The sequence below is a fragment of the Urocitellus parryii genome, chromosome 16 (genome assembly GCF_045843805.1).
Source record: "Urocitellus parryii isolate mUroPar1 chromosome 16, mUroPar1.hap1, whole genome shotgun sequence".
NCBI lineage: Eukaryota > Metazoa > Chordata > Mammalia > Rodentia > Sciuridae > Urocitellus > Urocitellus parryii.
The window spans coordinates 10,056,849-10,083,455 of record NC_135546.1 but is presented as its reverse complement, the minus strand read 5'-3'; the positions used below and the strand labels follow the sequence as shown (position 1 = coordinate 10,083,455).

Here is a 26,607-nt window from a genome sequence, read left to right as displayed (position 1 = left end):
ACTTTCTTGAAAATCTTAACTTAAATCTGTCTCGTACTACAGTCAACTGTAGACCACGTTAGCGACAGCTCCTGTCCTCACACTGAAGAAAACCTGTAATAAAAATAAATCTCAAAAATAACCATAGAAAACCATCCGATTTCTGAAAGATGTTTCTCATGATAAAACTATAGCTGCCAATAGTATAGGTCTTATGTTTTCAGAACATTTTTGAACACCATGTGTCCCCATTTAATTGTCACAGAAAACGACATAAAGTTGATTCCACAGGCCATAACAAAAGAAATCAGGTAGCAAGCTCAATTCGCAGAGCTCATTGGCTCTAGGCAGAAAAAGAGCTACTGCCCAGGTCTCCCACACTTTAGCCCAGGACAGTTTACATTACAAACTGCTGGCCTTCAGGCCAAGAAAGACTCTTCTGAGGCTACTCCATGGATAATATGACATTACTGCCCTGCAAGGCACAGGATCAATTTAGGGGCCAGATACAAAAAAAAGTTTCCTTTTCAAATTAAATTGAAATGAACCTATTACCTTGTGACAAGCCCTTTAAACTAGGACATGCCTCAAAGTAAATGTAGCTGGTAAAATTGAGAAAATACCCATATCTAATCAGAAAACTTCATCCTTAAAAATCAACTCTCTGCATCTGCCTGTAATTCCAACAACTTGGGGAGTCTGAGGGAGGAGGATCAAAGTACAAGTTCAGCCTGAGCAATTAAGTGAAACCTTGTCTCAAAACATAAAAACAGCTGGGGATATGGCTCAGTGGTAGAGTTCCCCTGAGTTTGCTCCCCACTACCAAACAAACAAAACAACACTAGGAAATAAAACTTGATTCATGAATGATTTCTGGGTATGTAATCTCAAAAAAGTAGGCACTTTTGTTATGAAAATGTGGGAAACACCAAAAAGATGACAGCTAAGAAGCCAGACTCAGAAGTCTGCCAGGGATTGGCAGGTGTTCAAGTCATAGATCTGCTCTCTGAGTGACCTTGGGAAGTTGCTTTTCTGGTCCTGTTGCCTTATCTACAAGATGGGGAAGTGATGAAAACAGTACTTACCATGCAGCAAGATTCAATTATTACACATATGAAGCATACCTACAATTTGCTACACATATGTCAGGCCCTATTATTAATACTCTGTGAACCTTTTTAGACCAGTAACTAGTAAAAATATCTGGTACCAGCCAGGCACAGTAGCACACACCTATAATACCAAGCTTAGGTGGGAGGGTGGCCAGTTCAAGGCCAGCTGAAAGAAAGAAAAAAGAAAAAAAAAATATCTGGTACATACACATCAGAGATCTGTTGAGTGGATTGAAAAACTAAGCCCCTCTTATATGCAAAGTACTATTTTAGTACTTAACTTTGGAGAAAATATAGCTAAGGAAATCAAATATCACAAGGGCTACAACACCAAAGAACAGCTGAAAAAGCCTTGGCTCCTCAAGCTAATTGGAGTCCTAGTAAGTCAGCCAGTGGCAGCTTCTACACAGGACTATCCTCAATCGCTGTGATTTGGGATTACATCCCACAAGGTGATCCAATTTGTTATAGCTTAGATACATGGTGTCCCCGCAAAAGCTCATGTGTGAGACAGTGCAAGAAAATTAAGAGGTGAAAAAGTCCCCATAAAAGCTCATGCGTGAGACAATGCAAGAAAGTTAAGAGGTGAAAAAAATCAGGTAATGTGTGTCTTAACCTAATCAGTGAGATGCTGCACTTGAATGGATTAACCTGGTGCTGACTGTTCACAGGTAGGATGTGACTAAAGGAGGTAGGTCATTAAGAGCATGCCTGTCCTTTAGTCAGGACAGGTATGCTCTTAATGACCTTTTTGTCCTTGTTGAGGGGAGCTCTTTCTCTACCTCCAGGTGGCCTTGTCTCAGTACTTTCTTCAGCTATACACTTCCGCCATTGTGTTCTGCTTAACCTCTGGTCCATAGCTATGGATGGAGTCAGCTCTGTGAACTGAGACCTCTGAAAATCTGAGCGCCACATAAACTTTTCCTCCTCTAAAATAGTTCTCAGGTCTTTGGGTCACAGCAGTGAAAAAGCTGACTGAAACAAAGTTCAATCTCCTTCTATAGCGGAAAGAAGTGATCTGGTTAACATATTTCAGTGCCTTTCATACCATTATAAATAGGCTGACATTCTATTTCTTAGAGTCAGCCTTATGAGTCCTGAGTGCATGAATCAATGCACTAGGTTCCTAAAACTGTAAAGCCAAAAAAGGACTCTATAAATGACCTCAAATAATAGTCCCAGAGCTTCCTATATTAAATACTAAGGATAAAATATCAAAAGGAGGGCTGGGGTTGTAACTCAGTGATAGAGCAGTTGCCTACCATGTGTGAGGCACTGGATTCAATCCTCGGCACCACATAAATATAAATAAATAAAATAAGGATATTCTGCCATTTATAATCAAAAGTAGGAAAAAAATCAAAAAAGAAAAATTTTTTTCTCTAAGGAGATAAAAATAAATGACTTCTTATCCAAAACAATAATATTAAAACAATCAGGTGATATGATGAAAACTTTAAACTGATTGATGTTTCATGCTGAAGCAATATATAATGCTGTATAGAAGGAAAAATCAAGCAAAAAATTTAAAAAAAGAGGATTATCTGTAATTCAGGAGATCCGCTCCAGAATAAAGTTGACTTTATTTTCAAAGTCCTGTAAGAACAACTAAATTTCACAAATTTTAAAATTAAATAGTATATAATTATAGTTCCCACTTCTTTGGTGGACAGAAATGTTAGCTTGCAAATGTACTGTTAGCAAGACACAGGGGACAAACTAGCAGAAATAAAAACTAGTACATCCCCTCTGAAGGGCAATTCTTAGCATATATAAACACATTTACCAGTTGACCCAGATATTTCTGAGTTTCTACACATGTACAAAATGATTCACTACACTAGTTTTTAGAAAAGCCAAATGTTATGAACCCAAGTGTCTATCAACAGGAGACCAGTTAGATAAGCTGTGGAGTCCTCACACAATGAAAACCACATAATTAGTGGGGTGCTCCTGTTATGCTCAAATTCGGACCCCCAAAAGACCACCAGAGAACAAGATCGATGTAAACAGCAAAGAGGTGTTTATTTCGAGCTAGCTAGGTCCTCCACGCGAACACACAGCAACTGGTGACGCTGAGAGGCCCAGAGCCCAGGGTTTGCAGCAGTTTTATACATTCTTTGGAAAAGGCAGGGACCCCCACATACATCATAGCATCTCTTAGCATATCATCACACACTGCTGGAAAATCAAATAACAACTCTAAAACATGATTAGCACATTCTCTGGCTGGAACAAGTTGGGTTGGGGTAATTGGTTACTACAAGAGGGGGATTCCTTTGAACTGATTGGTTTAATCCAAGAGGGGTGTACGTGCTGAGCTACAAACCACCATAAAGTACTGGGAAGGTCATCTGGCATCCCAGGTATTTCCCTGTCTCATGCTGATTGGTGGCTGCTAGGGGGTTGCTATGGGTCCCCACCTAGCCTGACTGAGTCAGGGACACCTGGCGCAGCAGATCTCTCCTGTTATTTGTAGATAAACAACTTAGCAGGGTGGGAATTTGCCTAGGAGTGCTCTGTGGGTCTTTCCAAAGACAAAGGTCATGTCCCTTCCTGGGACAGGCTTTGCTCTGTGGTAGAGGCTGGTTTTTCACTCAGGAGGCTGAGGCAGGAGGATCACGAGTTCAAAGCCAGCTTCATCAACAGCAAGGCAACTCAGTGAGACCCTGTCTCTAAACAAAATACAAAATAGGGCTGGGGGTGTGGCTCAGTGGTTGAGTGCCCCTGAGTTCAATCCCTGGTACCAAAAGAAAAAAGAAAAGAAAACCACACAATTAAATGGCAACCATGGCGCTGGAAAAGAGAAACTTTTTTTTTTTTTTTTTTTAGTTGTAGATGGACACAGTACCTTTATTTATTTGTATGTGGTGCTGAGAATCGAACCCAGTGCCTCACACATGCCAGGCAAGCACTCTGCCACTGAGCCACATCCCCAGCACGAGAATGAGGAATTTATTATGTATTAAGAGAGCCAGGCCATAGTAAATGCCATGTCCAGGGCTGGAGATGTGGCTCAAGTGGTAGCGTGCTCGCCTGGCATGCGTGTGGCCCAGATTCAATCCTCAGCACCACATACAAACAAAGATGTTGTGTCCGCTGAAAAATAAAAAATAAAAAAATTTTTTTAAAAAAATTCTCTCTAAAAAAAAAGGAAGAAAAAGCCATGTCCAAATCAGTACACTACCCTCTATGTACGTTAAATGAATAAAAAGATTTTAAAGGATCCAAATTTCTATTTGATTTTTGCATTTTATATAAAAGGAATTACTAGAAAAATAAATAAGAAACTGATATGTTACTTGTAAAAGCCAGGCGTGACGCGGGGGGGGGGGGGTGTCTTAAGGCATGGGTGGGATCAGGGCAATGTCTTTTTGTGAGTTTTTAATTTCTCAATCATGTGCATTACCTATTATACATTAACATATTAAAAAATAGAACTTAGAAAAAAATAGCAGTGAGCTTCCTTTCCACCTATTCCAACTACTAACCCACTTAAACAGATGCAGTAGCTATGCATCAAGAAATGACACTGCAGAGCTAGGGTTGTGGCTCAGTGGCAGAGCGCTTGCCTAGCATATGTGAGGCAGTGGTTTTAATCCTCAGCACCACATAAAGATAAATAAATAAAATTAAGATATCGTGTCCATCTACAACTAAATATATATAATATAATATATTATATATATGACTCTCCCCAGCTGCTGTGGAGATTACTGATACTTCACAGAAAAAATAAATTACATAAACTCTTACTACTTCTGCTAATGGTGAGGAGGGCTAATGCTTTCATAAATGAGCTAATGATTTGATAAATAACATTGAATTTTCCCTACAAAATAATACATAACACGTTTTTTAAAGTTACCAAATGAACCCATTGGGTAATAGAAGAAATGACAGATTCTCACCAGTAGGGGCACTGACACAGGCAGGAGGCTGAAGAAGAGTAATCTCAAATTTGAAGTCAATCTGGGTATGTTAGGGATACCCTGCTTTAAAATAAAATAATAATAATAATAATGTCTAGGGATGTAACTGACGAGGTTGTATGCTTCTTGGCCTACCATAGGCCAAGCCCAGGGTCCAAACCCCAGAACCAAAAAAGAAAAAAGAAATGTCAAACTTTTAAAACAAGATAGCACTTTGCCTGGTGTAGACAGAACACACTGAGGAAAAGCCAAAGTTGTAGAAGAGCCAGGTGGAAGCAGGTGTGGTGTTACACAACTGTAATCCCAGCAGCTCAAGAGGCTGAGGCAGGAGGATCCCAAGTTCTTCTAAATAGAATTTAGAAAAAAATAGCAACTTAGGCCCTAAACAACTTTGTGAGACCCATGCCTCAAAATAAAAATAAAAAGGGGGTGGAAATGTGGGGGATTTGGCTCAGTGCTTAAGCGCCTCTGGGTTCAAACTCTGGTACCAAAAATAAATAAAAAGGTTGGGTGAAGGAGTTACTAGATAACAACTGGTTAAAATTCTGTCCATGTTCAAAGGGAACACAGTGGTTTTGTTGGTTCCCTTCCCCCTTTTTTTACTTTGAAAGCCAGAATGTTCTAACTGTTCCAGGTTTCTTCAAAGCTCTAAATAAATTCTAGCAGAACCTAGCAACAGAACAGTTACAAACTGTTAAGCATTAGCTCTAAACAATTTACCCCCAAATTGGTAGTAGGTATTTTTCCTCAGTGTATACCAGAGTTAACATTTTTTTCTGTGGCCTGAAGAAAAAAATGTTAAAATATGTAAGTGCCTTTCAAAATATAAGCCTGCATGTTTACAGCATTTCCTTCAAATGAAACCTAAATTATTATATCATTCTGTAAATGTCTGTGATGCCCAGCTCCTAAATTAAAATTGAAAGTTTTTAAAAAATATATATTTTTGTAGTTTTTTTCAAATAGAAGGATCATGAAATAACACATTCAGTAGGACCAATGGGCATTTATTTGTTTTATTTTTTTTAATATTTTTTAGTTGTAGTTGGACACAATACCTTTATTTATTTATTTATTTATTTATTTTTATGTGGTGCTGAGGATCGAACCCAGTGCCTCACACATTGGAGGCAAGTGTTCTGCCACTGAGCCACAATCCCAGCCCTTTTTCTCTCTTCTCTGCTTTCTTTAACCACCATGGAGATCTGTAGGCTGCTTCAATCATAGCCTGTCATGGAGAGAAATTGTTACAGAAATCCTCTCATTTTACAGATCTGAAACTAAGGTGCCACTAGGGTTTCAGCATTTCATCAGTCACACCATCCTTAATGGCAAAGAAAAGAACCCATTCTGCCAAGTGACAATCCAGCACTCCACAGGACCACACTACATTAGCATTTTAAATGATTCTAACACAGCCCTTCTTTTTATGAATGCAAGACGTGCAATTCCCAGAGAAAGGAGGCTAAGGTATCTTTCCCCACTCCTGATCCCTGCTGGGAAATTTGCACATCTAAATGCCAGCTGTCTTTTTGAGATTTTAAAATAGAATTACCTTACTAAAGAGAGGGCTTGTTAAGGAGATGGAATAATGAATGACTACTGCACTTGCTTAAATTAAGAAGCTACCCATTGCAATCCATCTAGCCTGCCAGTGACCTGCATCTGTTTCCCTAAGAACACCCGAGAGGCAACAGTGACAAAAGTATCCATTTTTACTAATAGCTAATTTTTTTTTTTTTTTATTTTTTACTAATAGCTAAATTTTAAGCAGAAATTGTGACAGGAAAATATTTACCAACCAACAGGAAACACCTGCAGTCAGCTGCAAACTTCTACAACAGCAAAGGTACAGGAAGTAAGGCCACTATTTGCCTGACAGTCTTCCTTTTCAAGTCTCTTTACTGTCAAATGCGTTGTGAGGGCATGACCTCAAAAGTTTGTAATAAAATGGAAATGCCTTAAACACCCTGAGTTTCCCCACAGTGGTACACTTCCAGAGTAAAGCATTTGCCCAGCGGGATGTTACAGTCTGGGGTCTGCTAAACTGCATTTAAATTTCCAATCTAGCTCGCTGCCAGCCACATCGGAGAGGTTGGAATTATCAAACCCACCAATTCCAGTGGAACTGAATCCCACAAAGACAGAACAGACAAGGCAATTAGTCTCTCAGTTAAAAAATAAATAAGTGGGGGCTGGGGATGTGGCTCAAGCGGTAGCGCGCCCGTCTAGCACGCACGCGGCCCGGGTTCGATCCTCAGCACCACATACCAACAAAGATGTTGTGTTTGCCGAAAACTAAGAAATAAAATGTTAAAATTCTCTCTCTCTCTCTCCTCACTCTCTCTTAAAAAAAAAAAAAAAAATAAGTGCAGTAAGGTAGCCAGAACACCTAATTTACTTGACAGAATCCAGGAAACTAACTATAGATATTTTTAGGTCTGTTTTTGAAAGTAGGTACAAACTTAGAATGACGCTAAATAGCTATCATAGAAAAGCCATCTCCCCACTCACACTATTCCTTGAGTAGAATAATGAAACTGACTACATGGATCTACCAATTCCAATTCCTAAGGATGGAAATGCTCAATCACACATCCAGTTAGCCAGTAAGGGATGGCTTTATAAATTCAAGTATGAAAACTGAAAACCATGACATTTACTGAGTATAAAACTAAGATAGGAATCTGGGAATAAAGGGAGAAATACCGAGTATCAAAGTATGCGCCCATAAACCACTGAAACACTGAGAATGAAGCCAGATTCAAAATTAGGCAGTCAGTGTAGTTAGGTAAATCGGGTCTAATATCAAGTGAAATCTAAAATGGAGGCCATGTTGAGAATGGATTTCCAGAAAAGTTGATTAACTCTTGAAATGTTAATGAAGTCCCAAGAAAAGCCCTAGGCCTAAAGTCCATCCCAAAGAAATGTTAATGAACAGCCCCAGCAGATTTGAGGATAGCCCAACCCAAAGAAATGTTAATGAAGTCCTTCCTGCCCAGATTACTTCATTGGCCCACCTGTGTCCCACCCCTCAGGCCTTCCAACCAGCATTCCATCATTGAAAGAACTATAAAAAGGGGAAACAACCACACTTCCACGGATTCTATCTCTTGGGTCCCCTTCTTCCTCCAGGAGAAGTCTTTTCTGTTGTCCTTTAATAAACTTCTAATTTCTACTCTGACCTTGCCTCGGCGTGCTTCTCTGGTGTTATTCTTCAACACTGGGGAAGCAAGGACTCGTCACCGGTCAACAGCGGTAACAAGAACACCCATAAACAATTCCAGCTCCTGAGCAGCAAGGCCTTAGCCCTGCACCCTTGGCCCATACTCTCTTAACTGAGGACAATGAGTAAGAGCAGGGAAAACTTGATGTGAAACTGTGCAGCTCCATTCTGGCCCCACATCTAGTCCAAGCCTAGCAAGCTTCCTCTATAAATAGTGCCCCACACCAACAGGCTGCGGACTCTCCCTCAGGAGATGGCCTGTCCACATTTGGGGTTCTGATTACTTTATTCCAAAGGCATTTCTTGATATTGCCACCATTATTCCTAGAATATGTAACTACTTTCCTAAATGAACATAGGTCTATGTCTTGGCGGGAGCTGGAATTCTGTTCCTCCAGGTATGCCAAGAACTGTACTGGTCTGAGTCAAGTTCCCTTTTCTAAGAACTCCCAACCCTTGGGGACATGTCTTCTCATTTCTCCAATAACTGTCATGAGAGAAGTATTAACTTGTTTTGTTTTATACTGCAGACAATAATATACTGGCAAAGGGGCCAAATGTTTTACTCTGAAAAGGTGCCTTAGTGGGAAAATCAAGTTTGGTATTTAAAATATCTTCAATCTCAACAGAATTTGATAAATAAGTATGTTTACCAATTTTAGTTTATAAGTATTTTGGTTTGATTTTTTTTAAACTGTTAGAAAATGCTTTTCTAGCTCCTGCCTTTTAAAAGTCCTAAATCTTCTCTGTCATGACAGTTTACAAGATGTAACAAATCCCCCCATCAAAAAAGTCACAAAATCAACATTGTGAATATTTTAAAAGTTTATTTCTATTTTAACTAGCCCACAGACCCAACTTTTTGAGGGCTGAGTTGATTTCTTTCTAGCACATGGTCCGTGGACCCTCTTGATGGTCATTTTCTTTCCGCCTCCTTCCAAAACTGTCTGCACCTTTCATCATGATGCACATTTTATGGTGAAATTGCCAATACAACCCTCAAAATGCAAATTTATTGAATAAAGCTGAGAAGAGGAGTAAACAGACAAGAAAAATGCATCCACCTAAATAAAAAAATTCTGTATTTACAAAGTTCGGTAACTGTTAAGTTTTCACATGCAGAGGTTACGCACAGGAAAATGTTGGTAGTAGTCTTTCGATGTCTTGAAATGCTAAAAGCAATGAACAGACACACAAACACATTAAGGGTTAGCTATAGGTCCATTAACAAACCTATGCAGTTCCCGCGGAGTCACAAGTTCCAATTCCTCCTTTTAGGCACAAGCAAGTTGTCACATTGAAATGGTTCACAGTGACCATTAATGATATCCAACTACAGTAGCAAGTTTGTCCCTTTGTTTACAGAACCACCCATCCCGTCTTGGAAGTATGCCACATGCCTCAAAGAATAAGAAGAGAACTTTAAAAGCACAAATTCTCCTCCTTTAAAATGTGAATGTAGAAAAACAAATAGCGTGTATTCAACACAGTGCAGTATTTTGTACAGAATTTTCTTAAGGCCATGGCAGTCTATAAATTAAAACTTGTATTCACTTAAATAACTGACTATTGACTACACTCTGCGTGCTCAACACATCTGGAAATGCACTGTGTATGTAAGTGCTGCTTAACAGAAGAAACAAAAGTCACACACGGTGTGAGGCAACACAGAAGCAGGTGTAGTGCAGAGCTTTATCCAGTACACAATATCAATGAGTAACGATTTACAAGTTAACCAGTATTAATATGTCCCTTTATGTATATGGAGATCACTAAGCTACAAAACATGTTCATTTTCAGTTTTTATACGTTTCTGTATCTTAGAAGCAAACAAAAGACAGCCTCAGTTCCTCAGTTCTGTATGATTATTAAACAACCTGTAGACATTGCGCATGATTACATTAGATAAAGCAGGCAGGTCTAGAGTTGTCACAATAATCAAGATGTCTAATGGCACCAGACAAAAGAGTGCCGAACCTTATATTGGTAAGAGAAAAATAGGAATTTTATTTTTTTATAAGCATCTCTTGTGCTGAAAGTCAACGTTGTGACTGGATATGAAACGTCAGGAGTCACAGTGTCACACAGCAGCACTGAGTCAATGACTGGAGACAGGAGAACAAACAGGTGTTTGAACAAGTCTGACATTCTTAACAGATTTTATTATATTGGCTGGAATGCTCTAAATTCACGAAAGCTTGAGAAAAACTTCAATTCCCAACCCCTTAAAAAAGTGTGTTCAAAGGAAAAAAAATAGTAATGATCTGGACAGATACAAAACAGCATGCTCATCTCTTCCCATGTCCCCACTGCCATCTGCTGATAAGATTCTCAGAAAGCAGAACATTCTTAAAATTCACCAGGTAGGATGTCTCCAGTATAAAGAACCAACATTGATCTGGTGCCTCTGCTTTGCAGACCATTTTTTAATTCCTAAGGTGTAATTATACATTTCACATGCATTTGTGAGACAAGATAAACATTATGTTTATATCTCACATGAGTCAGGCTTAAAGGTTTTCTAAATACTGTGTGTGGCACTAGTAATTTCATGCTGTATCAAGTCCATATCAATATTAAGCTACTGGACTCTATAATGAAATATTATAGATATTTACTGAAAACCAATATAAAATACTGGCCCAGAAAGACCAGTCTGGGAAATATGCAATTTTCTTGATTTAAGATGGTCGTGTGTGTGTGTGTGTGTGTGTGTGTGTGTGTGTTTAAAAAGCTCTACACACTGTTTAAGACAATTATGTGTGAGAAGCCTTTTCATGTATGCCGACTTTATCATGACAACTCTAGCTGATTCTTTATGAAGGATTAGGGATACACATCTTCAGCAGTGCACATGAGAAATAAACTCTGAAAAAGGCAATTTCTTGGGTTTAGGAAGGACCGTATTCTGGTATTCTGGGAAGTACTTCAGAGGAACGGACAATAATTCTAGGATTATAGCCAAGAAGGACTGGAAGACTTCAGGAGATGTTTCAGCTTCTTCTAGATTTTGAATGTTGAATAAGCCACTGAAGTGTGATATCTAGAGACAGAAGGAAAAGTGAAAGTGTCAAGATACCAAAATTAAAAAACTAAATGTCAAACAGACAATACTTAACATGCAGCCAGTTCAAGGCACATAGAGGTCTCTTCTGCTTCACTGTAGCTGTACTCCATTACCTGAGCTTCATGAGGATAATATGAGAAATTATCAGAGACTAGAGAGTCTGCTCATTTAAAAATGAAATTGTGTAAAGAACAACTGAAGCCATCTTTTACTCACTGCCTATAACTGCTGAGGGCCATTACCAAGTAGGTATGACGCATCGTAATCCTTGCCAGTGTACCCCATGTTAAATGGACTTGCCTTGGAAATTTGCTGCGACCTTGCTTGTGTGTTTGAGAAAGGTGACCCTGCTCAATCACCAGGGTGGATCCAGGATTAGGGTATATTCCTGCAGGAAGTATCTCCGTCCTTGGGTTTAGGGCGTGACAATAGGAGTTTTAGGGAAGTTGAGGTTGAAGATTATTGATGCTGGGATTAGGGTGTTCCTGCTGCTTGTTCCCGTTGAGTTCTTGTGAGATTAAAATGGGATTTGAAAAAAGCCTCGTGGAGTAGGATTTGGATTCGGATATTGGGAATTGCCCCTGAACGTGTGTGGAGGCTGGTGTGAGATCGGGAATAAAGAATTGCTGTTTGAACCTACAAAGCTGTGTGGTGGCTCATGATTCTGTGCCAAGCCGAGACATTGGCACTTGGCTTTCGGCATATAACATCAATTATTGCATGTAAATTAACAGAAATGCAAAGATGTGGGAGAGCCTCCTGTATCCCAAGATTTTAAGTATGATAAAAAGACACAAGTAATCATTTGGGTTTGTGGTACCTTATAGAATGTCAGTCAAGAGACTGCAAAAGCCAAAGAATCAAAAAGGGCACAAACCAGTGTGCAACTAGGATGGACTGTGAGTGACAAGTGTGGCTAAAGCACAGGTCTGGAGGAGGGGCTGTCACTATAGCACAGGCCACAGCAAGGGTTCCACAGCCTTGCCCTTTTCACACTCTGAGCTGCATTAACACTTTCCTGTGTTGCAGGGTGAGCCTTTCCTGTGCTCTGTAGAATATTTTGCAGCATCCATGGGCTTAACCACTACAATTCCCTTATCACCCCACATGCACTGTGACAACCAAAAACATCTCCAGATATTGCCAAATGTCTTCTGGGGAGCAAAATCATCCTGTGTTAAAAACCACTAGACTAGAGGGGGACAGATAACTCCGTACTCCAGTCTTATGTGCTAACAAATCATGATTGTAGTCTCAGGTCAACAGGAAGTCGTCACTGGAAAGTTATCAGCAGAGAAGGTCTATCGGTTTACTTTATTTAGTAAGCTAGCAATATCAACAAAAGGACAATGTGGAGGTTTGCCAAGATGGAGGCTGAGTATTCCAACTGGAACAGGAAAGATATAAAGGCCTGGAGGAAGCCAAGCACTGTATGGATGGAGTGGAATAAGGAACAGATTGAGACAGAGAACTGACAAGACCTGGTAAGTGACTATAGGTATTAAGTGAGAAAGAATCTTCTGGCCTGAATGAATACCTCAGTCATGTCCCTGCTAAGTAAGGCAGTAGCTCAAAAACAGCTCTGAGGGAAAAAGACAAAGAATACAGCTGTGGGCACATTACAATGTGGGGAACCACATGCCAAGGTGTCTAGCAGGTGAGGTAGCTTCGCAGATGAGAGAAGACATGGGAACTAGCAAGGTCTTCTCATCATATAGGTGGCAGATAAAGCTACCGCAGCTCACATCAATGAGGAAAAGAACACAGACTGAGGAGAAAAGGCAGTAAGTTAGGATGCTGAATTACTCTTCTGTGTTCTTTAAAATGTGTTCTCCCAAGGCTGAAGCAAGAAGATCAAAAGTTCAAGGCCAGGGTTAAGGCTGTAGCTCAATGGTAGAGTACTTGCCTAGCATGTGTGAGGCACTGGGTTTGATCCTTAGCACCACATAAAAATAAATAAAGGGGGCTAGGGTTATGGCTCAGTGGTAGCACACTTGCCTGGCATGTGTGAGGCACTGGGTTCAATTCTTAGCACCACATATAAATAAATAAAGGTCTATCAACAACTACAAAATAAATAAATAGACAAGCAATCAAATAAATAAATAAAGGTATTGTGCTCATCTACCAAAAAAAAAAAGTTCAAGGCCAGCCTGGGTAACTTAGCAAGGCTTTCCCTCAAAGTAACATAATAAAGGAGCAGGGGCCTAGGTATGAGAGAGCTCAATGTAAAGCACTTTCCTGGCAAGTGTGAAGCCCTAAGTTCAATCCCTAGCATCACAAAAATAAATAAAGAAAGAATAAAGGGGGCTGTCGCCCACCTAAAGGATGTGAGAAACTATTGGCCCCAAGCCTAAAATAAAAGTATAAATTTGATCTTCCAGTTTCCCAACTAACATGCATTAGAGAAGACGTAAGTAGCACACTATAAAGAAGAGTCTAGATCTGAGAGCTGAACAAATATGACCTGCTCACAGGAATAGGATTTAACACAACTGTTAAAACAGGTCCTTCACATCCCTACTGAGGCAGTAATAAGGGGGAAAGGTGACTCTGAAGTAAACAACCAAGTACACATGTTTAAGAAATTCATTAAAAAACAAACAAAAACCTCTGTGGACACTGGACAGGCAATAATGCTCTACAGACAGATGAATCATTGAGGCCAGGTTAAAATGCAGAAAAGAAGTGCTCTATACAGATGGAGACTCATCTTCTAAGAAGAAAAAAAAAAAGTCACAGTATAAAGGGTCCTTGCAAAGATCATCTTCCCAGAGGTAATCTGTCCCCCATGTGATCTGAGAACACATTCTGAATGAAACTGAGGTATTTCATGTGTGACACAAATATCTAATGTGACTGTTAGTTTTATTTCTTGTTCAAAACAAAAAACAGACATTCTGATTTACAAACTACTCACTTTGATTCTAGTTTCCTTAGACTTGGTAACACAGACTTTTGAAATTACAAACATGATGACTACTGACCCATCCAGCACACTATTAAGATCAGCCTCAAACAGCATAAGTTCTCACCAGCTCTGCTGCATCTCCTGCATAATTGGGTTCAAGAGACCCCTCCCCCTCCACAGAAAATTTAGTTATTTTATGACTTTAGTAAAATAAAAGATCATTTTGCTCCCTTCAAAGTTCTTGTTGTTTTCTATTTTAGGAAACACTTAAGAAAATAAAAGGGAGTAATGTCTTTATAGAATAGTGTGATGTACTAAAAATTACAGTTACTATAGAGCAAGGTTTTTCACCTTTGCAACTATTGATGTTTTATGCTGTTAATTCTCTGCTGTGGGGTCTAGATCAAGTTATCAACATCTCCAGTCTCTACTCAAAAGCAAGCATCACTTTCCTATTTGTGACAACCAAAAAAAACAAAAACAAAACAAAACAAAACAAAAACAAAAAAAAAAAACCCATCTCCTGAGGGGAAAATTCCCCACCAACAAACACAGGGGTAGAACAAATGCTCCCTTAGAAGCATACCTTAAAATTTAACAAGAGTTTTCTCCAATCACACATAACAGAAGTTTTTAAAAATATAGTCTAAGTATTTGTAGAGGCTTTGTAGTGTCTGTTCTCAAATTAACTAAATGTTCCTGATATAACAAGTCACTTATTGTATCCACTTAATAAAGGAAAATTTGTGTCTATCAGGGATTACACTGCTTTTAGGTTATCTTTAAAGGAAATGGTCAGAATAGCTATCAACACTAAGAGCTCATCAGAACATGTCTGGAACTGGGGTTAGGGGTTGGGGTAGGGGAGAGGAGGACAAACTGGAATTAACTTGAAAAAACATTAAGTGTGATAAGTTCCAACACATGCTGGATTACAGCCCAAGGGGGGAAAAAAACACATTAGAATTATTTTTAAATGTACTTTTTATATACTATTTATTACATTTATTTGAATACATATTTGTTCAATAATCTCTCATGAAATTAGTTAAGAGACTGAAGTGAGCAGTAATTATATATGTATGCACGTATGGTATGTAAGCAGGTAGGTACGTAAGGCCTTGAGAACACAGACCTAAATTGAACAGTGTCCTCCTAAAAGTTCATGTCCACCTAGAATCTCAGAATGTGACTTTATTTGAAAACAGGGTCTCTGCAGGAGTAATTAGTTAAGGTCATACTGGATTATGTGGGCCCTAATCCAACAACTTGTGTCCTTTAAAGAAGATATTATGTGCACACCATGGGAAAAAGCCATGTGAAGCATGACCATGAGGCAGAGACAGGAGCAATGCATCTATAAGCTGAGGAACAGTGAGCACAGTCGGCATCCAACACAAACTAGAGTGACGCAAGGCTGGATCCTTCCCAGCCTTCAGATAGTGCATGAACCTGCCAACAGCTGTGATTTTGAACATCTAATCTTCTGGGCATGAGAAAATAATTGTCTGTTGTTAGAAATCACCAAGTGTATACTACTCTGTTGTGACAGTTCTAAGAAATTACTACAGATATTATGTAGGTAAAGGGTATTCTTGGCTTTTGCTTCCAGTAGAGAGGTAACACATTACAGTAATATACTGGCTTAATAACTGAAAAAGTTGTTACAATGCCTGTTTGTAAAGTCTTATTTCAAAACTCATGAGTTTTGAACTGCTGGATATTGGATCTATGAAAATTAATACAATAAATTGGTATTACATAATGTTTAACCTCATGACTTTATTGAATTTATTTAAATAGAATATAAGATTTAGAATATTACATTTGTCAAAACATATAATGTCTAAGCTTTTTCTTGAGGCAAAAGCAATAGTACTCTGTAAAGTCACTTAATCAGAAATGGGGGAAAATGAATAGCAAGAAGTATTAAATATTCCTTCCAATGATACCCATTCCTTCCAAAAATATCAGTCATTTCTTACCTATATTATCCTTTTCTTTGCAAGAAATTGAATAGCAGCAAATTTCTCTATCCTGAATAGCAGACAGGTTCCTGTAAGAAACAGTTCAAAGAATAAATGTGTGCTTAGAATAGCTGTCACACTGACCACTCTGCTTGATTTTACTTGTTATTTTCATTAGTACACTGAAGAAATTATTTTACTACTACTAAAACTTTAGGGATTCACTTCTTTTGAGGCCAAGTTTATTTACCAAAAAACAGGACTACAATAATTCCTGGATAATGTTATGATGCTAAACAACACAGTGGGCATAATGTATGATTTAGAACTAAATTTTTAAAACAAGATAACTCATTCTTAGACATACATTTTTTCGATTAGCTGTTTCTCATCCAAGGCATTTGGAAGATCTCTCTTGTTTCCAAGTACTAGTACCTTTAAAATGAAAAGATATTAAGGATAAACATTTATATACAAAAATATCACAGAAGCATATCATTTTGATACCTGAAGATGTTAAAATTAATATTAATACATACCTCAATACTAAAGCATATTTGCATAACTGGTGGCCTATCTCGTTCATTCAATTATTCATATTGAAATTCACTTGATGCTTATCTCATAGATGCCTTTAATTCGGTATGCAACTGCAACTTCTATTTAAAACATTCTAAGTCTTGGGCTGGAAGTGTAGCTCAGTGGTAGAGCTCACACATGTGTACAAAGCCCTGGGTTCAATCCACAGCTCTAAAAAGAAACTTTCTAAGTTTATGCTGTACATTGTTATTTCTCTCTTTTTTAAAAAATATGTTTTAGTTATTGGTAGACCTTTATTTTAATTACTTATATGTAGTGCTGAGAACCGAACCCAGTGCCCCACACATGGTAGGCAAGCACTCTACCGCTGAGCCACAACTCCAGCCCCAAGAACATTGCTGTTTCTTAATAAACCAAAACTAAAATAAGAATATATCTTAACCAAGGGTGGAAATCCTTTCTTTCTTTCTTTCTCTCTCGCTCATTCTCTCTCTCTCTCTCTCTCTCTTTTTAATCTCAATCATACTTCGTGTGAACATGGAAACAGAATTTTAGTAAACCAGTATCCAGGAGCTGGGGATTTGACTCAGTGGTAGAGTACATGCTTATCATGCATAAGGCCCTGGGTGCAATCTGTAGCACCTACATAAATAATAAAACAGAATTTCAGGGTCCATTCTATAGAATATACTTATATAGTGTATACTTATACACTTATGAATACTCTATGACAATGGATAAGTGTAGGCATCAGGATGAATACAGTAATTATATACTCTGTTATCATGACTGTTATATAAATATGCTTTCAAAAGAAAGCAGAAACAACCTTCTCAATTACCATTCTAACTTTCCCCAATACCCTTAAATCATTCATTCCTTCCCTCTTTCTTTGTCTTCCTCCCTTTGTGGTACTGGGGACTAACACATGCTATTAACAAGTAGCTCTACCACTGAGCTACATCCCCAAAAGCCCACCACCTCTTTTTAAGAAGGGTGTCACTAAGTTGCCCCAGGCTGTCCTGAACTTGCGACTTTCCTTTCTTTCTTTCTTTTTTTTTTTTTTTTTAAAGAAAGAGTGAGAGAGAGTGAGAAAGAGGGAGAGAGAGAGAGAACTTTAATATTTATTTTTCAGTATTTGGCGGACACAGCATCTTTGTATGTGGTGCTGAGGATCGAACCCGGGCCGCACGCATGCCAGGCGAGCGCGCTACCACTTGAGCCACATCCCCAGCCCAGCGACTTTCCTTTCTGAGCCTCCTGAGTCACTGGGATTACAGGTGTGCATGGCCACCACACCCAATCTTAAATCAGTTTTCTATTGCTTCAAAGTGAGAATCCTTATGATGACCAAAATAAAACTGATTTTTATTTATGGTACACAGAATTAGTCTTTAATGTGTAAGAAAAAGAATAAGACCTGAAGTCAGAAACAGATTCAAACCTGGCCTTGTGATGGTAAATGTCTAATGACGGCTATGAAGATGGGGGAAAAAACACTAATCTCAATATGTTGCGAGGATTAATGGAGGTAATGTAAATGAAGTATCAGGTCCTCATGATTTTATCGAGAGGCTAAAGCTGGTCCTCCCCAGCATTCCTTAGCCCAACTAATGGCACCACCTTCCATCTAACTGCAAGAGCCAGGAGCCAGAATTCCTCTTTATCCTTCACTTTTTTTTTTTTTTTTAGAATTTTTAATATTTATTTTTTAGTTCTCGGCGGACACAACATCTTTGTTGGTATGTGGTGCTGAGGATCGAACCCGGGCCGCACGCATGCCAGGCGAGCGCGCTACCGCTGAGCCACATCTCCAGCCCCAATCCTTCACTTTTAATTCATTGCTGCATCTGTTGGACTATGCTCCTACATGTCTCTAAAATCTATTTCCTTCTCCCCATGTCATTCACAATACTCCCCTAATCCAACATCCTACAATTTGTCAGGGCTACTAAAACAGCTTCCTAAATCTGTCCTCCTCATAGCTCCTTCTTGACCACTTCGATTCATTTGTAACTATAATCAGAGTGATATATTCAAATACTAAATCCGATCCTTGCAAATACTTCAGTGGTTTCCCACAGTCCTGCTCAGTGCGACCTCTAGTGTCCCAGCTCCAACATTGCAGGCCATGCTCTATCCCATTCTCCCCACTCAACTCTGAGCTCTAGGGCCTACTTCCTACCAGCAAAAGGCCTTCCTTGTCCTTCCCCTCCAGCTGTCACACCCCACACACTCCTATACATCCTTCAGCTCTCAGTTCACACATCACCTCCTCAGACTCCTTCCTCTTACCCTAAAACTACATAAAACCTCCTCTCTAAATGTCATCATAGAAATTATCAGAGAAGCATTATTTAGCTGTTTACAGACCATGTATCTTGCCCACTAAGCCACAAGCTCCATGAGCGCATGCAGTATGTTTTTACTCACTTCCACGCACCACCATATCCCTGTTGCCTAGGAGTTTAGCAGGCACCTAATTAAGACATCACAAATAACAATGCCTAGGACATGGCAGATAACTCAGGAAATATAAATCTTTCAGACCTTTAAAAAGATGACATTTTTACTAATTTCAAACATAACATGCAATCAGCTCTCTAAATCCACAGGTTTGACATCCATGGATTCAAACAAATGAAGATCAAAATTATTTTTTTAAAAATGTGAAACTAATACACATGTACAGACTATTTTTTATAGTCATCAACCCTAAATACTGTTAACTACTTACATAGCATTTATAATGTATTGGTATTATAAGTAATCTGGAGATGACTTAAACAACATGGGAGGATGTATGTAGAGTACATGCAAGTAATATGCCATTTTGCATAAGGACTTCCAGGCACAGTGGTGCACACCTGTATCCCAGCGGCTCAGGAGGTTGAGGCAGGAAGCTTGCAAGTTCAAAGTCAGCCCCAGCGACTTAGCAAGACCCTGTCTCTAAGTGAAATATTTAAAAGGGCTGGGGATGTGGCTAGTGGTTAAGCACCCCTGGGTACAATCCCTGGTACCAAAATATCAATAATAATAATAATAATAATAATAGGCCATTTTTATATCCATAGAAGGCCCCAGAACTGATCTCTGTGGATCCTTAGTGACAACTATTACCCTATAATTATAAATGTAAAGTAACACATAATACTTACTGGAATTCCTTGTAACTGTGGTTTATCTAGAAGATTATGTAGTTCATTTCGAGAGGCTTCTATCTTATCACGATCTGCAGCATCTATCATGTAACTTAAAAAAAAAAAAAGGAAATGATCAATATGCCTTTTCCATGTGCCTTAATGATGACAACTAGGACATAAATTTTTAATTTTCTTAAAATTTAATGTTATTAAAATTGTTAAAAGTCCTACATAAAGAAAAGCTCAGCATTTATAAACGCTTTCAGCCAGTGTTTGTAGAGACTTAATACATGCTAGCATTTGTCCTGTAGCTCTTAGCTACACAAACAAACATAAATAAAGCTTTCATTCTACAGTTGATTTTTTTTTAACTCTCATGTTAATGAAATTACACTAAGAAATTAGAAAAGAAAGATTTTTATTGCCTGACATAAAGACCTAGACTTCGGAAGTATTAAAACAACCTTCTCCTCAGAAGCCTAAATTGATTTAAATTTTTAACAAAGCTTACACGATGGCATTGACTCCTCTGCAATACCGTTCCCACATGCTCCGGAATCGGGGTTGTCCTCCTATGTCCCAGATCTTTAAATTAAGACAAAACAATTCTCAATAAAGGTATTTCAAATACTTCACTGAAGGAAGAATGGGAGAGAGATCAGGAAGACATATTTAATCTCACAGTGTGTCAAAGTGATCCTAAAAACTCAAGCTCAAATAAGCTCTTAATCTGGGAATTCTTTGGGGCACTTCTAAACTTGATGTCCATATTTAATACGCTAACATTAGATCTAAAACTCTGCTTGAGCAAAGACTTGGTTCATGTTCAATAATTTCTTCCTTTTCCTGTTAACTCATACACTTCTAATACTAAAAATGTCTTTAATGTAACAATTTCAAAATCTACAGATCCATGAATCAGCCAGATTTCAATGCCAAGATAGAAAACAACAGTTCAGAAGCTATTGTAAAGTTCAACTGTCTGAATGCCCAATCTTTTTAAGTTATCCTATGAACAATACAGCCACCATTCCCACGTAGGTGTTTTTCATAATAAATATTAAGCCTATTCTGTACAGAACCATGCTGATCACTGAGCTAGCTACATAAAACTCTTAAGTCATGGTACTTACTTTCAAGGTTTCCAACTTGGCCAGGTACCAGAAAAATGTATAAAAAGACATATATACATGACTAAATAAGGAGTTTCATCAGAAAAGCCAAAGAATTTAATGAACAGATTCTACAAATCACAAGAACTGGGCAAAACAGTCATTATAGTCCAGGCCATTTTTAGAAATAAATGCCCATGAAAGATTGAATCAAAGCATCAAAAATAATCCCAATGAGGTGCTGAGGTTGTGACTCAGTGGTAAGTGCCTGCCTAGCATGCCTGAAGCACTGGGTTCAATCCTCAGCACCACATAAGAAAATCATGTTAAAGAACTAGTTAACTTATAGTTTCAATTTTAGGCTTAGAAGAAGAAAAACTGGGTGATGGTATTGTTGCCAAAGACATAATATCAAATTATCAATATTATAAATAATTAATTCCCTTTCAGTATATAATATTATTCATGGGGCTGGGGATGTGGCTCAAGCGGTAGCACCTCGCCTGGCATGCGTGCGGTTCGGGTTCGATCCTCAGCACCACATACAAACAAAGATGTTGTGTCCACTGAGAAAGAAAAATAAATATTAAAATTCTCTCTCTCTCTCTCTTTAAAAAAAAATAAAATGAAATATTATTCATGAAAAAATGTAATGCCACAATCCAAACATTCTGAAGATGAGATCTTTATTTCTTGGGAATACCTAGATCCCAAATATCACTTCTACTAATCCATATGCTAATTTTTAATGGCACTTAACATTTCAACTTTTTTTTAATGTGTCTTTTTTTTTAATATTTATTTTTTATAATATTTATTTTTTAGTTTTTTCAGCGGACACAACATCTTTGTTTGTATGTGGTGCTGAGGATTGAACCCGGGCCACGCGCATGCCAGACGAGCGCGCTGCTGCTTGAGCCACATCCCCAGCCCAACATTTCAACTCTTATACATTCTTTATGAAGAAACAAAAATGATTACATGCCCATTCATTACCTAGGAACTGCAAAATACTCAAGCAAAACAGAGAAAGAGGGAAAATTTCCAAGCTCTGTATTCTAACCATGGATACAGAAAAAAACCGACGTACCTTTATTGTGACGTTACCTTTAGTCACTTTCCTCATGTTGAAGCCCACTGTGGGTATCATATCTTCACTGAATTGACCTGACTAAACAAACAAAATGTCTGGAGTTAGATGAATCAGTATTTATAAAGAGAATAATCTAACATCAACACTGCGTCTGTACCCATTTTAGCAAATAACTCATATTTTAGTGGTGCTAACAAACTACTTTAAGAAAATGTTCCTCATAGCCCCAGCTCTTAAAAAAGAACATTACTTTGCTCATATAAAAGCATATTCTTCCATTAAAAAGACACTTTGGAAACGAGGCATTTTACATTATAAACACTTATAAAAATTTATAAATTCTCCCACACATATTTTCACAAAGTAGAAGAAAACCAGAAGAAAAACTTCTGTTTTTTATTTTCATTAAACTAGTGTGACAATAAATGTTAACATTCATTGCTGAATAGTTTTTATGAGTTAGTCTTTTAATAATAAGGCTCATAAAATGTTGTCATATAGCAGTTCTTCCTTTTACATAATCAACTGTTCTTTTGGGCTTCTATTCTCGATATCATAAGACTACAACTAAATATTTGTCATAGTATTCATATGACTTTTTCACATTTAAAATATTCATCAGTTTGGAACTTGATTATATACTTAAAGGAAGATTCTATTTCCAAATGACTAACCTGTAATCATCCCACCATCAATTTAAAAATCTACTCTTTTAGTAAGATAGAAATTAGGTGCTTCATGTAAACATTTAAGGATAAAAGATATATCCAATTTTCCAATTTACTTCTTGAATTTCCTGACATTTACCACTCCATTGTATAAATAATTATTGAACTTCTTATTCATCTACTGAGCAAATATTGTAGATTTTTTATATGTTTATAGATACTTTTCCTGGGTTCCTATGGGTTGATGTGAGGAATAGGCTACCTATTTAAGCACAAATAAGAGCAAGTGATTTATTCTAAAGTCATCACTAGGTATTGAGACAGTTTTCCATTTGGGTGAGGCATGTATACCTTGTTAAAATGTACCTAAAGGGCTGGGGATGTGGCTCAAGCGGTAGCGCGCTCGCCTGGCATGCGTGCGGCCCGGGTTCGATCCTCAGCACCACATACCAACAAAGATGTTGTGTCCGCCGAGAACTAAAAAATAAATATTAAAAATTCTCTCTCTCTCTCTCTCTCTCTCTCTCTCTCTCTCTCTCCTCTCACTCTCTCTTTAAAAAAAAAAAATGTACCTAAAGAAAAATGGGCAATTTATGATAAACATTTTTATTAAATTAAACCTGAGAAAAGGTCCACTTTGCCCTACTAATTAAGAGTGATCTGCTAAATACTATACAAAGAAAGGTGGGTTCTCAATTTTCACCAGTCTGTTTATCCCTGAGTAAACACTAGGGTTTTTTTTTTTTAATCAAAGCTTATTTATTCTATGTATTATTGTACATAGTAGATCAAGAATTTGGAGCATTTTCAAATTGCCTTCCTGCATCTCCCACCTTCCAAGTAAACTGTAGAAATTAATAATTGTAATATATCAGCTAGGATTATACTAAATACATTAACTTAAGAAGAACAGTCCTTTATCAACTCTTAATATCTAACCACTATCTGGTCTCAGGCATGTGGTTATCTACTGAGTCATTCCAATCTTATACCTTTCAGAAAAGTATCAAAATTGGCATAATTTCTTACACATTTCTTGCCATATTCTTTGACAGCTATTGTGAAAGACATCTTAATGAGCCATAGTAAATACTGACTTATGTATTTATATTCCAGCTGCTTTGGCAAAAAGGTTAATGAGTTAACCTTTTTAGGTAAGCATACTAAGAGTATCTCAACACATAAATGGTTAAAAAAATAAGAATAGTGGGGCTGGGGATGTGGCTCAAGCGATAGCGCGCTCGCCTGGCATGCGTGCGGCCTGGGTTCGATCCTCAGCACCACATACAAACAACAATGTTGTGTCTGCCAAGAACTAAAAAATAAATATTAAAATTCTCTCTCTCTCTCTCTCTCTCTCTCTCTCTCTCTAAAAAAATGTGTTCCTTCCTTTCTCTCTTAAAAAAAAAAAATAAGAATAGTTTCAAGGACTGGTCAAATAAATAAGACAATTTTTATTTTCAAGGCCCTAACACTAGCCAATTTTTTGTATAACTTAAGCTAGCCACTATAAGTCCCAAGCAAACTAAATTCCCATTTTATAAAACTCCAAAAGTGGGCTGGGGATGTGGCTCAAGCAGTAGCACGCTTGCCTGGCACGCATGCGGCCCGGGTTCGATCCTCAGCACCACATACAAAGATTAAATGGCCACGTCTTGGGGAAAAAAAAAACTCCAAAAGTTCATTCATTCTTTCCTGTTCAGTGGTGTTTTGGTTGAGAAAAAAATGTTAGCACAACAAATCATTAATTTCACTTATATTAGACATTAATTCTCAGAACTTTCATATATATGAACTGTGTGACAATCTATTCATGAATCAAAACTAGATATCAAAACTAATCATAATAGGGCTGTAGTTGTAGCTCAGTAGTAGAGCACTTGCCTGGCACGTGTGAGGTACTGGATTGGATCCTCAACACCACATAAAAACAAAAATAAAGATATTTAAAAAACTAATCATAATAGAAGATATACAAATAGCCAATAAGCACATGAAAAGATGTTCAATGTCACTAATCATTAGGGAAACACAAATCAAAATCACAAAGAGATAGCACCCATTAAGATGGCTACTAAAAATATAAACAAAAGGGTTGGTATAGATGGCACATTTCTATAATTTCCAGGAACTCAGTAGGCTGAGGCAGGAGCATCAGAAGTTGTAAGTCAGCCTCAGCAACTTAGCAAGGCCCTGTCTCAAAATAAAAATAAAAAGGGCTGGGTATGTAGTGCAGTGGTAGAGAACTCTAATGTTCATGAGGCCCCGGTTTAATCCCTATGATAGGGGGAGGGGACCGGGGACAATTAGTTAAAATCTACCAGTAGGTTCCCTGGGCACTCCCCATTCCTAGGTTATAGAAATGTCACAAGAGGTAACTGTCAGAAAAGTATAAAGCAGAGAATGTCTGTGACTGAAACCAGATGCACAGACCTTCAAACCACAAGACTGAACAATCACATTTTCTTAGGGTCATAAGGACACTTGGTAACACTTGGTAATCTCCAGACCAAGATAGTTGTTCACAACCCACATTCCAGAACTGGTCACCTCTCAAGACAAACTACCATGGCGCCAACCTACCTGAGACTTGAGATATTTCCACAAAAGATTCAATATAAACCTTTTTTGTTCCTAGTAAGAAAGACAGGGGAACAGCCTCCTATCTCCCTTGATGTAGGCTTATTGCTAATGAAACATTTTCCTCTCAAAGTCTCTTAAGTTATTGGCTCTCTAAAGATGGCAGCACAACCAGACTTTGTACAGTTAAAGTTACCAGCCTCAGGTACCTCATTACAGTAACAGAAAACAGTCTAGACCATAAGATCCCACAATTCTTTTTCTGGGTACATACCCCAATGAATTGAAAACAGAGACTTAAAAAGACATTTTGTATACCTATATTTACAGCACTGTTATTCACAATAGCCAAAAGGTGGAAGCAACCCAAATGTCCTTGAGCAAAAATGAACAAGATGTGATATATACATTCCATAGCTACAGCATGGATTACCATGAAGACATCATGGTAAGTAAAATAAGCCAGACTAAAAAAAAAAGACATTTTCTGATTTCACTTATAGAAGGTGCCTAAAAGGAGCCAAATCCATAGAAACAGAAAGAATGGTGGGGACTGAACACATTCCTAGCATGTAGCAAAACCTAAGTTCAATCCCAGCACCGGGGAAAAAAGAAAACACAATGAAGGTTCCCAGAAGCTGGGGGAAGAGACACTGAAGAACTCCCTTTAGTGAACACAAAGATTAAAAAACAAACTTCTAGAGATAGACAGTGGTGTTGGTCACAACAATGTATTTAATACTATGGAACTGCACACCTAAAAATGGTTAAGGAGCCAGGCACCATGGCACACACCTGTAATCCCAGCAACTGAGGCTGAAGCAAAAGGATGGCAAGTTCAAGGTCAGGTTGGGCAACTTAGCAAGACAAAACAAAGCAAAAAGTGCCAGGAATATAGGTCAGGGTTAGTACAGAACTGGGTCCAAACCCAAGATTCAAGTTCTAATACTGTAAAGTAGAAAAAAAGAGTTAAGATATTTTCCACAATTAAAAAAAAGAAAAAAAAAAAGTCATGACATAGGAAGAGGCAAATCATTACCATTTTACAGAAAAAGGAAATAGATTTCCAAGTACCTTCTGGCAGTGAAAATTTGTAACTATAAACTTTATAATGCTACATTATAATAATAAAATGATGTACAGAGCTGCAGTTTACTGGGGTATGCATCTTCATTATTTCTCAGACAGCAGGTGCTAACAATAATTTTCCTATAATTTAGTTACTGTTGATAATGTGGAACAACTGAAAATTAGGTAAGCAAGTATACTTGAGTTTT

The 26,607-nt window shown here is 38.0% G+C and overlaps 1 protein-coding gene across 1 annotated transcript in view; it reads right to left on the bottom strand.

The window, feature by feature from the left end:
- Window positions 1-10,391: 10,391 nt before the first annotated feature.
- The window catches only part of Arl8b (ARF like GTPase 8B), a 43,834-nt gene continuing 27,618 nt past the window's right edge, over window positions 10,392-26,607 (bottom strand). Inside the window, exons 2-7 of the mRNA XM_026383044.2 lie at window positions 22,080-22,160; window positions 20,389-20,462; window positions 19,893-19,986; window positions 16,562-16,629; window positions 16,213-16,283; window positions 10,392-11,292 (exon numbers count right to left, since the gene is read on the bottom strand). Of these exons, the coding sequence (XP_026238829.1) occupies window positions 11,243-11,292; window positions 16,213-16,283; window positions 16,562-16,629; window positions 19,893-19,986; window positions 20,389-20,462; window positions 22,080-22,160 (438 nt within the window). The 3' untranslated portion in view covers window positions 10,392-11,242. The remainder of the gene's footprint in view (window positions 11,293-16,212; window positions 16,284-16,561; window positions 16,630-19,892; window positions 19,987-20,388; window positions 20,463-22,079; window positions 22,161-26,607) is intronic.